Here is a 13,919-nt window from a genome sequence, read left to right on the forward strand (position 1 = left end):
GAAGAATATTTATCATGTTGCTGTATGTTTTGATCACGTGCTAATTGCAACGATTCCAACAGCACGTGAAGGCAGCAGATGGCACATACGAATACGTCACAATGTTGAACGTCATAACTATTGTTATGGCAGCCAACAAAGGATCAGGATGTGACACTGTTAATCTGCATCTGATGGATCACAATAATACATGGCCCAATAACATAAACGCCCCTCCACAATCCAGCAAATGCTAATATTTCCTTAAATGTGTAAGGTGCTTTAGACGTTCACTACTAGGTGTTTCTGTTTACGCCAGTGTGTTGCTAAGCGACCACTGAACATGGTAACGGTTCGAGCTGAAAACAAACCGCAGGGAAACATTTCTATGAATATGTGTATGTTTTAATAACTAAACCTTTTTGTTTTTGAAACTTTTTTATCTTTACACGTTGTCACAAGGTGATAACATCTGTTTTCGCGATCTTCTCTGCTAACAAAGACCTTAAAACCACAGCTATCAATCTCCACGAGGTTCTCCGCAGGCCGATAGAATAAAAAACAATGTCCTCCAGCTATGGATCACTTGTTAAAGAGGCCATTGTGCTGCTCGATAAGTTCGGCGCGGGCAGACAGTGTTTGGATGACTTCATAGAAGATGCTTCAAACGATCTGCAGGTAGGAAGATTCACATCAGTGTCCTGATGCTTCTTGTTACTACTAGTACCCTTTCTTAAGAATATATCTGCTATTTGTTGCAGGACATGGACGCTCAGCATAAAAAGTTCATACTTGACACTGTTTCTGGTTGTATTGAGCACAAAAAGTTATTGGACATAGTGATCAGTGTCTTTTATGGCCAGAATGGGAAAAGCTTATCCAGAGGGGATCGCAGCCAGTTTGTCAGTAGGTTAAAGAACCGAACAGCCTTGTATTCTTGTCACATTTTACTCCAGAATAAAACTAGATTACCAATGATATATTAAGAAAACCATGTTGTTTTTCAGTTATCTGTTATCTCGCCACGTTTGTTCTTGATGACATCGGGTTTCAACGTTTCAGCAACATTGTCAAATCTCTGGACATCAAGAAGATGCACTCAGTAAGAAACTGAATATGTGAACACGGGGAGGAAAAAGCTGTAATATGGTGCACTCTGAGTAAGCCTGTGCATGCTGTGTTTGCTTGTAGTTTCTGAGCTTTTTCTTTGCAAACCTCACCACATGGATACAAGAAGAGTGGAATACTATCTACGATGCTGCCTATGTTGAGGAACAGTGGATTGGCCCTTTGCTAAGGTTAAATGAGTTAACCAGACATTCTCAGACTATCGCATTTATAGGTGAAGTCAAAAAATGAAAACATATGTCTATTTGTCCTTTAGATGGCGCCCTGAGATTGCAGTTCTCATTGACCAGCTTGCTGTGAAAATATCTCATGGGAGTCAGGTCAAGAAAGCACCAATCAAAACCACTGAGCCCCAGGAGTTTGCTCTCACCAAACCCAAACCTCGAGCTCTGCCTATGCCTGAGCTCATTCCACTGCAGGAAAAATGCAAACCAGTCAGCCTCAATTATCATTATATACAACATTTCCTTAAAACATTGCCACACAGTTAGTTTGCATGTGTACAGCCAACGGATATATGCTTATAAAGAGAATAAAGAACAAACACATCATTATGCGGTGTACTGTGTTATTGTTGTAGGTACCAAATAGCACGTACAGGGCTCCAAAAGAGACGCAGATAATAGAGGAGATCAAACAAAAGAACCATCAAAAGACTGAGGTACAATGTCTGTTTTTTCTTTTATCATCAGATAAAGGCTAAATGGCAGACGATGATGTTATTTAAATGTACAACCAAAAACAAGTTTCACAGAGATAGACATTGCAAGTCAACAGCACTTTAAAAAAATTAGTACATTATAATTATATATTATAATACATTTAAAAGATCAGATTTTAAATGTCTGAACCAGGGTATGTACATGCAATTGTAATGACATTCCATCTGTTTTTTACCAAAGGAACTGCTCTATGAGGCGAATATGAAACAGTTCAAATGTGTAAAACAACAGAAGTCTGAACACACCAAGGTAGGGACTATTTTCTATACTTTATTTGTATTCCAGTGTAATATTATTGATTCATATTCAACTTATGTAGACAACAACAGAACAGTAGTGGGGACTCTCCTGTGTTTCTTCACTTTATTGCAGCAATTAATGTCTCAGATTCAAAAAGACCTGGATTCAAAGCTCAAATTCAACACACGTTATTCATCTGGAGAGCCTTCCCGTAATAAGGTGAGACCTAATTATTTCACCTGCTTGAGTGGTTTAGTCATCAGTATATTATATACAGTAATGTATTCTGCTATATATCAATATCCAATTACTTGTCCTCATTTTGCTGATTGTTAGAACAGCAACTGGTCTGTCAAGCTCAACAGTGCAGCTATTCTGAGGCAGGGGGCGCTATATGACCGCCATGTGGAGGAGGAGCTGCAGAGGTAAAGCAAAATCCATTTGTCACTTTGCTTACCACACCTCGGCCTGTTTTGAGGGATTATATTTCTGAACATGACCAGTATCTTGCACAGGGCAGAACTATATTGAACCACAAAACAATTATAAGTTGAGGAACTTTGAAATGCAATTTATTTATATTTTAGTTATTATTTTAAGTTTTTAATTAGGTGTGTGATGACACAACTATATCCTTAATCTCAATTAGATGTCCTGAATAGATCAAGCTTAAGTTATCTAAACTAAACTCTTCAAAATTAATATCTGTCTTCATGTGTGGTGACACAGAATGGAGCGTTTGACTGAAGGGGCACGTGAGCCCTCTTCTTTCCTACAGTGGCAGAAGGAGATGCGTGAAAAGGACCTTCAGGAGGAACTGGCCAAGATTGAGCGCAGGCGTTTGGAGGGACGCATCAGCTATGAGGAAGCTGCAATGGCCCGGACACGAATAATGGAACGCAACCAGAAGACTGCACAGCTGCAGAAAGAAGAGGTGTGTGAGGATCCATTGGTTACTAATGAAAAAGGCATTTACAGAAGATTACAGTGTGTTAACATAGGCAACATTCAAAGGATTTACACTTATGGGTGAAAAATGTATATTTTATGATTACTTTGTTTCTTGTAGACAGCACAGCTAATGCGGAGATATGCTGAAAAAAGGCTGCAGGAAGAAGAAGAAATGCGAGACTTGGTGCAGCAAGTGGCAGAAGGACACAAGAATTCAAGAACAGCTAAAGAGAAGTTACAGAAATTCAAGCAAAATATAGGTATGTCTCCTTTTTTGACATCACACGTGATCATGTTTTTTTTCATGATTTCCTTTTCATTCTCATCATTTTCATGCAAATTTCACAGTGAAAGAAGTTTCAGAGCAAAAACGGGAGCTTCTTCGTCAGGCACTAGAGGAAGCACAGGCAGAGCTGAGCAGAAAATTCGAAATCATCAATGAAATCCGTGCTATTCAATCGCTTCCTCATGTCAGACTCACAATCTTTGATAACACAGAGGTGAGTGAAAGAAAGAACAATGTTATCTCTCATTGCACATATTCTCACGTGCTTCTTTACGTCATGTGTAACACATGTCAGACTGCAGGCCATGAGCTGCTGGGAGAGATGTCCCTGGCTGAGCTCAAGGAGCGGCTAGCTCTCCTGAAGGAGGCACAGCAAATAGAGCAGCAGGAAAAACGGGAGCACATCCTGGAGGTGAAGCAGAAGAAGAAGAAGCTGCTGTTGGAGCAGCTGGACACCATCAACCTCCACAAGAGAGCACTGGCACACGCTGCTGCCATCAGGTCAGGAAAATGTTTGGCTCAGACTTGATTGTAGCAGTAGGACAACGTATGCAGAAGACACACTAAAGTAAACACACATTTGACAGAGACGTTGATAATATTTTTGGCATGTTGCAGGAAAGAGAAGAGGAAAGCCAGGCCTGAGGTCCAGCAGCCAGTGACTCAGGATGAGAAACTTTTGGCCCTGCAGAAGAAGCTCAAAGACAAACAGCAAGAGCGCAAAAGACTAAAACAAATTGAGAGCAACAGGGCCAAGGCTTCAGAACAGAACACTGCACACACGGTTCTAAACACAGGGACACACAACGAAGTGAGTGTGAAATCCAATGCAAAGCCCTGACGTCTCACAACAGAAGAGCTGTTGTCTGGTTTTATTAGCAGTAAAATAATATCCCTCATTTGTATTTCATTTCTCTTTTCACTAGAAAAGCCTGGGGGGGAAAAGCTGGGAGGAACTGGAGCTGAACTTGGAGCGTCATATTGAGAAGGACGCTCCCTATATGGTTTCTCAGAGGGAAACACTCATGGCATAAATATATACAACAATGCACAACTCTTTGAATGCTTAGCTTTACATCAGGAAGGTTAGCAGTGTAATAGACATACTAGCTTTCAGGAAATAACTGCACCTGAATCATTTTCACTTTATCACCCGTTATTGTTCATCTGTCCCGTTTTGCATTTTTAAACTGCTAGCACAATCACTTTCATTGTGATTTATTCCTATGTATGAATTCATTTATCTCCGCCACTGTACACTTGAATCTAATGTGTAGGAATTTTCCATTGGATTTATTACAGTAGTTTTAAATGTTGCCATGAGGTTTATCATGTCCAATAAATGTCAAGATGTCAGATTATTTTTATTTCTCCCCAAAATAAATGACTGCCACCTGTGTATGTGGAAAGGGAAGTAGACCTTCAGCTGTGACTTATGACCAAAATGTTCCTTCCCCAAAACTGTTTAGATTTTATTTATGTGTCTTGTATATTCCAGTAACAAGTTATTGTACCACATGCTGCTCTGTCATTACACAACAGGATCAAAACAATGACTCTGGGAAATAACCATGACGAAGGAGAACTACTGGAAGCACCAAAACCAAAACCTATATAAATGTGTTATGGTGTGATGTAATTTGATAAACTGATGAGCTTAGTAAACAGTGTTGATTGTAAAACAGCACAAAAGTAATATCATGTCTTACTTATTAACTGTATATGAATGAATAAAGGGAGAATTTCTTTTATAATGCACTTTACGATACAATTTTAAATCACACAAAAAAGCAGCAGCGCCCCTGCTGGCTGTTCGGTGTAACAACAACAGATCTGCCTGACCCTGAATCCTGCCCATTTTGCTCAGTTTTTTCCCTCTAAAGCAAAATCACATGATGTGAATGTATCATATGACGCTAATGACAGGCCTGATTTCACTCTGTGCGAGCTCCAGCGACGTCCTTTGTAAAAACAAAGGCGACTAGACCGCTTGTCATGGAAGAGATGCTGTAGATCGACATTGTTTGGTGGTAGAAATCGACAATATCTAGAGGATGGAGTGTCGGGGACTTCTGCCTGCGATAGCCACCGCTTGTTTCATTGGTGAGTTTTAAACTCCAATACTATTAATGAAAATAACTCCAGTAATCCTAGAAAATCCTGTGGTTTTTTTAACTGAGATATTATAGCGATAAAATAATAAATAATATAAAACGGCGCACATGATTCACAGCAAATGTTTTCCTCATGAAAAAAAAAAAAAAAACAATAGAAACTTCTGTGTTCTGGTACTCTGTCGTTTGGCAGGTGGTATATGGATATTATTTAAAAATTTTACTTAGCTACTCTGTGGTATCACTATAAATAATCTCTTCATTCAGACTGATTACAGACAGGGAAGTGTTGACAGGGCAGAAGAGACTGAATTAAAATCACATGATCCCCCCCCCCCCCGCATTTCATGTGAAGGATGGCTTGTATTTAAGAGAGCATTTGTGCACATGGCTAATGAGATTACTGCCACAACATGGGCTCTGTTTTACTGACGTGCTTATACCTGTTGTCCTCAGTTTCCTGCTGGATGAATGTTATACTTCAGACTTTGTGGAGGGATTAAAAGATTTCATATTAAGTTGAATGACAAAGTTCTCCTAAAGTGTTTTTCCATATCTAGGTTGTGCTTCCAAATCATGTCATGAAAATTTGTCTGTCATTTTTTTTTACATGACACACAAAATGTGAAGCTGTATTTTGCCAGTACTCTGCTCATTTTTCTAGACTAGTTTCTAATATGCACTGCCAAGCTTTTATTGACTTTTCTGAGCAGTTTAGTGTGTGAAAAATGAGCAAAATCAATACAAATTGAGCAAGAGACTGAACCACTGAGACAAGAGGGGGGAGATAGGAGCAGAGAGAGACTATAGTTTAACATGGTTGCTAATGTATATGCACATTTAAAAAAAATAAAGGCATACTTTTTTTTTTTTAAGCAATATGTGTTTGCAAAGTTTGAGTGTGTAAAGATGGAGCAATCGTTCATGCATAAGATATGGACAGGGGACCCTACAGGGTTCCAAAAGGCTTAGGGCGGCCTGTTAATCCTTTTTAATATTCAGCTGTTGTGCTTTGACTGTTGTATTAATTATTGGAGATTAGACAACTTATTCCAAAAACCTGATTTGCAGCAGATCAGCTGCTGGTTAAATCAGTATCCCTGCTGCTTTTGTTCACTCAAAGCCATAAGTTTCATTTTTTCTGCCTTCAAGTGGAGAGTTGATGATACAGAGATGACAAAATGGGGGAAAGATAGATCATAAACATCATGCAACAAAGGTCTGCTTCAGACCAGACACACTGCAGCTCATGACTAGGCCCTTAAATCCCAAGACTACCAGTGCAACCACAATCATTCCTTTTTTATAGTAGCAGTTTTAAGAAAATAAAACAGTTGATTTTGTATCATAGCCTTCTCTCGCTCCTCTATCAGAAGTCAGATTTGAAACCTCCAGTGTCCTTGACTTCCAGGCCTAGTGGTGAGCCAGACCACACTTACTCCAGCTGTGGTGGACACCACCATCACGGAGAACGTGACCAGTCTGACTACAACTCCTGTGACTCTCAGCAGCACGACCCCAGGCTGCTCTACCCTCAACATCTCTGCCTGCGAGGCCTGTGCTCCAGGATCACAATATGACAACAGTGAGCCAGTGACCTTCATTTGATATCAAACCACCATTTCACTCTTTTTAGTGTGTGATGGTTGCTCATAGAAACATATTGTGTATTTAGTACACATCTGTACTGTCTTTACTTAGTGAATACATAACCTTTTAAGATTTTTACTGCATTGCTTATAATTGGAAAGGCAAAGTTAAGAAACGGTCCTCTGTCTTTGTCTTTGTCTCCCAGACACCCTGCTGTGTTCGTGCTGTTCGGACCCCGGGCTGTGTATATTTCCTGGAGCCTGCCTGCCATGCACCAAAGGTTTCTATCAGCCACGAGCTGGACAGCAGCAGTGCCTGCCCTGCAACCAGGGCTTTTACACAAAGTAAGGATGCAGATTAGACCAACAAATTCAATTCACTTTTCTTAAAGTAACCTAGTATTGACTTCTATACTGTCTTCGTCACTTGTGTATTTTACACCAACTTCACAGTTTCACTGGAAGTCCGTTGTGTCACCCCTGTGCACCTGGATCCTTCAACAATAATACTGGTGGAGACAGTTGCACAAGTTGTTCACCAGGTGTGTTTATTTAGCTGTAGATGAAAACTCATAGTTATTGTTCTGATTAAAACCGCTTTGTGTTGCAGTCAGAAAATAGATTTATACATAAAAAAAAATGTGCCTGGCAAATCAGTGATAAAGGAACTTGAATACTTGAATAAAGTGATTTCAGCAGAGTTTCATGTGACCTAAAACTCAACAGAAAACACAAATCATGCTTGAGTTATTTTCTGCTTGCTGCTTTCAGGTTTTTTCTCATCAAGACAGAGTTCCACTTCATGTACACCGTGCACACTAGGAAGTTTTTGCAAGTAAGTTGCACTTGAAATTCACTGGATTTTTTTTCCTGTTTCTGCTGTTGTTTGTAACCAGGGTATAGAAAATTAACACGGGGCTTTCATAATCATCTCTGTGTTTGGAAAATATATCTTATCTAACAACCGGATTGCACATCACATGCCTTCATCCCATGTTTTCCTGCACTGATGCGTGCGTGTGTGCGTGCGTGCGTGCGTGCGTGCGTGCACACCCACCCACACACACACATACACACACAAATTTTACAAATTTCAGTATTTATAGTCACAGTCTGTCTCCTTGACAGCTCCTCTGGTTGTAGTGAGTGCCAGATGTGCCCTGGAGGAACAGAAGCTCTCCAGAGTGGTGCTAAAGTCTGCACACCATGTCGACCAGGTACATGAAATCAAGCGGACTTACAAAAGAAAAAAACAGGGCTATAATAAGTAATGCTTGAGTACTGTGACTCATAATAGAAAAAGAGGAAGCATGAATATCCACCCAGGTGCAATCTGGTCTTGAACAGGCATGCACAAGGCTCCCCATCAGACTATGTGTCAAATCTGTGGAAGTGGCTACTTCCAGATCCAATGGGGCCAAGAAATCTGTGATATCTGCCCAGAGAATCACTACTGTCCCGTGAGTACCGATCCCTCGACAATCTGCCAGACAAGATTAAAAAGTTTTGAAAGATATCCTGCATATTTGTTCTACATACCGTTTCCTCAGAGTCCAGACGTAAACCCCATTCTGTGTCCGAACGATGCCTTCTGTCCAGCGGGCAGCTTGGCTCCAGGCTACTGCATGGAGACCTTCTTCCGCAAAGCCGGGGACACCTGTGAACTGGCTCCTGTCACTATTGCTCTGTTAGTTATTGGAGGAGGAGGTACGTAACAGTGCTGTAAAAAGAATCATTCACATTTTTTTCAAATTATTTGCAAAACATTTTTTTTAAAGAAAGTATGAAAGGAAAACACTTTCCACTTTTTTAACAATAGTTAATTAGAAAGTCTACAGAACAAAAAAGGTATAGAAATATTTTGTTACATTTGTCATCCTTCATGGTTATTTTTATTTATTATACTATTATGATGAGTATGTATTTTAATTCAAAATAACCCTTTTCATTGACCATTTTATATTGGAGACTGCAACACTTTTCTTTTTGCAGACATTATTTTATCACAATTATCCCCAAAGGGGCAATAATTCAAATCAAAATCAGGCACACAAATCCATGCACTCTTCATGAATGTCTAATAAACCCTAGAGCACATGGTCAACACCCTCTTATGTTTTTTCTCCAGTGACTTTACTCTTCATTATTTTAATGGTTCTGCGTCGACGGAGAGATACTGACGGAGAGCTGGCTGTGGCTCGATCTCCATTATTAGGCAAAGAGCGACCTCAAGGTCGATACTATGGGATCCCCTGTGATGCAGAACCCGTGTATGCTGGCTGGTGAACCAAAGGACTTCAGTTTCGCTTTCTTCAGTGCTTGTTGAACAAAAAGCAACTGAGATTTTTTCTCTATACAGATTTCTGCTAAAGACAGAATAACTGCTAGAGGAAGACTAAAATCCTGGTCTGGTGCCTTAAGTGTACTTTGACTTTTCTCTGGTACATCTGAATATATTGCTGAGAAACAGGAGTTAATTATTTTGTGGATTCTTGTAGCTTAACACAGTTGGTCCACACAGAGATAAACAGTTTCCTTGTGTAAACTAGATTACTAAATTATGTAATGATGAAAATGAGATGCGTGCATCAATTGGGTGGGAATCTTGTCTCTTATGAAAAGCACTTTTTTTTTTACTGAGGTATTTGATTTCCTTTGCACTTGTGTCGGCTTGAGGCTGCCTCCATAAACTCATATAGTTCCTCAGTGATGGACTGGTGTAAACTGGTGTTGGTGCCTTGTGTTTTTTAATGCATTTGATTAAAGTATGTAATGTCTGTAGTTCAACTGATATATGTGCCTATTGTTTTTCATCATCTTTTTAAGGTTATATTTGTATGTTTTAAAAGAAAATGAATAAAAATAATTCACTCAACCTTTGTGTAACAATTTAAATCTTTGTAATTCTGAACTCCTTAGAAGGTTTTCTGATTTCTCAGCCTTTCCTCAATGCTGGAAATTGTTTTTATTTTTCAAAATATTGTGCAAATTGTACATGGTCCCAATAAAGTTAACTGTATGTTATTCAACCTGGCCACTGATGGTTCACAATGTCTGCCTTCAGCAGAACAGACTTTAATTTGAGATTTAAATGATATCCTTGAAATACTTAACATTGTGAAATTTGAAAATGTGGACATATGAATCCAGACTCGGTTTCTGTTTTACCTGATCTATTCATGTGGTTTTTCTAAAGGGTAAAGAAGACTGGCTATATTATAAATGTGATGTACTATTGTCTGCTTACTTACCAACATGAGCATTCAGATGGTATTTACATTGGTTCTGGGATGAGGATTGGTGACTGGTAATGGTAGGTGACATTACTACATTACAGGTTTTATTTGAAAGAATTTTTAAAAATGCATGGAAAGTGTCAAATACTACGAAAAGCCTAAGTAATGTTTATTTCTATTTTGTTGTTGGACATATTGTGGCATTTTGGTATTTACTTTTCCTGTTTTCCTGTTTAAATTGACTATTATGTTACCGGAGTCCCTACTATTGAATAATGTTCTACATGTAATAATACAAAGCAGAAAAGGAATATCTGCCTTGAAAAATGTCTATTAAGTTGATATGTCAAGGTGCAGGATAAAGAAAATAGTGAAGTCATTTTGAGAAACTCTGGGGCCACAGCACTGATAAGTTATCACATTACATTAACATTCAACAGAAGACAACCGCCAGATCTCAGGATCAGAGATGTTTACAAAGCATGACAAACACAGGAGAAAGAAAGATGCATACAAACCATGCAACATCGGGAGCATCAGTCATAGCAAGTACATGGAGTAGATATTGGAGTACCTGACAAAATCTCTAGTGGCTGAAACGTGTCTCTACAAGGATTATATGTGTCTATTTTTATTTCAGCACCGGAAAGCTGTTCAAAGTGCAAGAGGCACTTAAATTCTTTCCTTAAATTAAAGGAGCAGTGGTACAAACTAGTGCACTAACATTTTACTTAAGAAAAGTACAGTAAGTACTTACAGCAAAATGTAGTATGAAAAGTAAAAGAGAGATGTCTGACTGACTGACTGACTGATTATCCATAATGGGTCTTTTCAGGGGGGCTATATTATTGTATAGGCCTATATCCTATTGCATTTTGTAAGTGGATTATTATTATTGATTCAATTTTTGTTTTGTATTGCACCACTTTAGGCTTAGATTTCATGGCCTACAATGCATCATATTTTATAAGATCACATATATTTTTTAAAAATGTAATTAAGAAGTTACTAGTTCCCAAATGAATGAAGGGGAAGTAAAACAATGTATATGTCCCTCTGAAAGGTGGTCTGTAAGGAGAAATGTTATAATGAAGGTGAAATATTCAGGCAGAACTCGAGCACCCACACAACAATAAGCAACACCTGTATTTATACTTAGGAATATGAAGTGATGCACTTTCAATAACAGCTGCTAGATGGCGGTGATGTGCAGTGCCCCGTTAGCGCCCGTGAAAAAAAGTAGTTTGTCCAAACAGGACTCCGTACTTACGTCATCATCCATCAGGAAACATGGCGGCTGCCCTGGCAAGGAGAGTGTCCGGTGTGTATCTGTAATTTGACATTACACAGTTTACTCTTCTTGTTCAGTTTATGTTTAGGACGTTATCCATGGTTATAACGCTGTTGAGCGATGACATGTATTGTTTGTTAGTAAATACTGAGATCGGTAAGTTAGCTGACTAGCACCAGCAGGCTAACGCTAGTTAGGGTTTGTGTTCATGTTGTTGTGTTTGTTTGGCAGGGCTCCTGAGGCCGCTGTCTGTCTCTCTATGCACCACAACTCCACCTCTCTGTCGGCTCTCCAGCCTAGTCCAGCCTCCTCCTCTCTACACCTGTGCTGCGGCCGCTGTCCGTGTACCTGTGTGGGCTGCAGCGGGTCAGACACCGCGGTACAACATCCTGCAGCGGTAAAGAGCAAGAGAGCAAGAAAACAATCAGCTTATTCACCAAAAAATAAAACACTCTTAGCTCTGCTCCAGATTTTAATATCCAACATGTTAAAAAAAAAACGATACATCTAGTATATTTTTAATGTCCTCAAATCCTATGAAAAGTCAAAATCCAACGTGTCATAAGTCTGAATACCTTCTGCTTTCCAGTTTACTAAATAGCTGGGTGTTGTAGTTTTTAACTAACATTACTCAAACAGCAATGGATTGTAAATTTGGGGGGTGGGGCACTGTTATTCCATTGTGATCGTTAAATCTCATGGCACAGCAGCAGGACGGTTGTGGGACTCACTCAAAAGTGTCCGTGCAGGAACAATGGTGCTGCTCATTGATGCAGTTTTGTTTGTTGTGTAAGATACTGGGGATGGTTAGTGTCAGGGCCCAAAATTCCCTGTGATTTGTTGACCCCTTTCATAGGTATTGCAGTTTATTTGATTGTAATAGCATAAAAGGCAGAAAGGGTAGGTAGAATGGGCATAGAGACATATTTAAGTTTGACAGAATGGAGTGTTGTGGAAATATGGCCCATCTCTACAATAAAACACTGGGGCTGGGTGTGGGGGATGTCTGAAATAGATTTTAATGTGAGCTTCTCACAGCATTTTTATATCGTCTATGATTATTCAGTGCTGTGGGCAGCCAGAAACTTTATTCAGTTCAATTGGATTTTGGTTGGATGTAAAAACACTAAAACTATGCACATCCTTAAATGATACTAGCAGAAAGTGACGGCATGTTTTTTTTTTTTTTTTAAATTTGGGATGACCCTTCGGGGTAAATATTCTCTAAATAACAGTTTGTTCTGCTTCTCTGTGTTGTTGCAGGGTGTCAGCACTTCTTCCCAGTGTGACTAAGCATCCAACTAGAAATCTGACATACTACAGTCTGAAGAAGGGCAAGAGGAAGTCTGTAAAATCTGTCACAGAAAGGTTTATGAGGCTGCATTGTGGCCTTTGGATCAGACGCAAGGTACAGTTGTTTAACTGTTAACTGCTAAAATCCCTGGATTGTTTTCAGTATCCCAAACAAAAACAACAAAAAAAATAGAGACATATAAATATAAATACAGACAATCTGACATTTTGTCTTTAAATAGGCTGGATACAAGAAAAAACTGTGGAAGAAGAAACCTGCGAGACGAAAGCGCCTGAGGGAGCATGTATTCTGCAACAAAACACAGTGTAGGCTTTTAGATAAAATGACAACTTCATTTTGGAAGAGGAGGAACTGGTATGTCAATGATCCATACCTGAAGTACCATGATCGGGTCAACCTCTAATTGTAATTTGCTGATTGGAGTAGTGGCATCTTGTTTGAATATGAAGATGTAATAATGTGATATACATAATAAAGTCCTATGTCCCAAATGATTTTTGCTTTCGAATGATCTTTTAATATGATGACAAAAAAGACTGAAACACCAAGATTTGCTTAATATTTAATGACTTTAAAATCGATTTAAACAGAACTATTTAATCCAGAGGAACGATAAATTGATAGCCATAAACCATCATGTACTCACATCACTTCTTTTAGGTTATATTTGACCATCAAGTTACATTTTTAAGTAATTTGACATTCTGGCCTGCCAGAACAAGATTTCTTAGGATGACCTAGAAAGGGGTGTCTTTTCATGAATCAAGTCGAAGTGGCTAATTTACCAGTAAATAAGACATGTTATATGTATGTATGTGTAGCCAACTGATGGTCATAACATTTTATGCTCTTTCTATAAAGCAATCGGACATGAGAAAAAGTAGTCAATTTATCAGCAAGGCATCTAAAGAGGTCAGCTTCTTCACACGAAATCACTTAAAATATCCAATTTTCATACAAATCAATAACAAACATGCAATGATGAGTTTATCGGTCTACACACAAGTGTACAAATCTGCTACTTAGCAACATGTTTTTTTTTTTCTCTGTTTTACTTTGCATTAATTC

The 13,919-nt window shown here is 38.9% G+C and overlaps 3 protein-coding genes across 3 annotated transcripts; all 3 read left to right on the forward strand.

Annotated features, from left to right (window-relative positions):
* The first annotated feature begins 288 nt into the window (after positions 1-288).
* Positions 289-4,993, forward strand: cfap99 (cilia and flagella associated protein 99). The gene is made up of 15 exons (XM_026303180.1): positions 289-657; positions 741-885; positions 987-1,081; positions 1,171-1,277; positions 1,364-1,541; positions 1,688-1,768; positions 2,010-2,078; positions 2,202-2,288; positions 2,406-2,494; positions 2,799-3,003; positions 3,139-3,280; positions 3,369-3,520; positions 3,602-3,807; positions 3,925-4,117; positions 4,233-4,993. Exons 1-15 carry the CDS (start codon positions 544-546, stop codon positions 4,338-4,340), a joined length of 1,971 nt encoding a protein of 656 aa, XP_026158965.1. The 5' UTR covers positions 289-543; the 3' UTR covers positions 4,341-4,993.
* Positions 4,994-5,221: 228 nt separating this feature from the next.
* LOC113128260 (major surface-labeled trophozoite antigen 417) lies at positions 5,222-9,884 on the forward strand. The gene is made up of 9 exons (XM_026303457.2): positions 5,222-5,409; positions 6,832-7,005; positions 7,216-7,354; positions 7,463-7,551; positions 7,781-7,844; positions 8,138-8,226; positions 8,357-8,469; positions 8,560-8,716; positions 9,138-9,884. Exons 1-9 carry the CDS (start codon positions 5,361-5,363, stop codon positions 9,293-9,295), a joined length of 1,032 nt encoding a protein of 343 aa, XP_026159242.1. The 5' UTR covers positions 5,222-5,360; the 3' UTR covers positions 9,296-9,884.
* Positions 9,885-11,511: 1,627 nt separating this feature from the next.
* On the forward strand, positions 11,512-13,345 carry mrpl35 (mitochondrial ribosomal protein L35). Its single transcript, XM_026306823.1, has 4 exons — positions 11,512-11,566; positions 11,768-11,933; positions 12,800-12,944; positions 13,072-13,345. Exons 1-4 carry the CDS (start codon positions 11,536-11,538, stop codon positions 13,252-13,254), a joined length of 525 nt encoding a protein of 174 aa, XP_026162608.1. The 5' UTR covers positions 11,512-11,535; the 3' UTR covers positions 13,255-13,345.
* Positions 13,346-13,919: the final 574 nt, after the last annotated feature.

The sequence above is a fragment of the Mastacembelus armatus genome, chromosome 22 (assembly GCF_900324485.2).
Source record: "Mastacembelus armatus chromosome 22, fMasArm1.2, whole genome shotgun sequence".
NCBI lineage: Eukaryota > Metazoa > Chordata > Actinopteri > Synbranchiformes > Mastacembelidae > Mastacembelus > Mastacembelus armatus.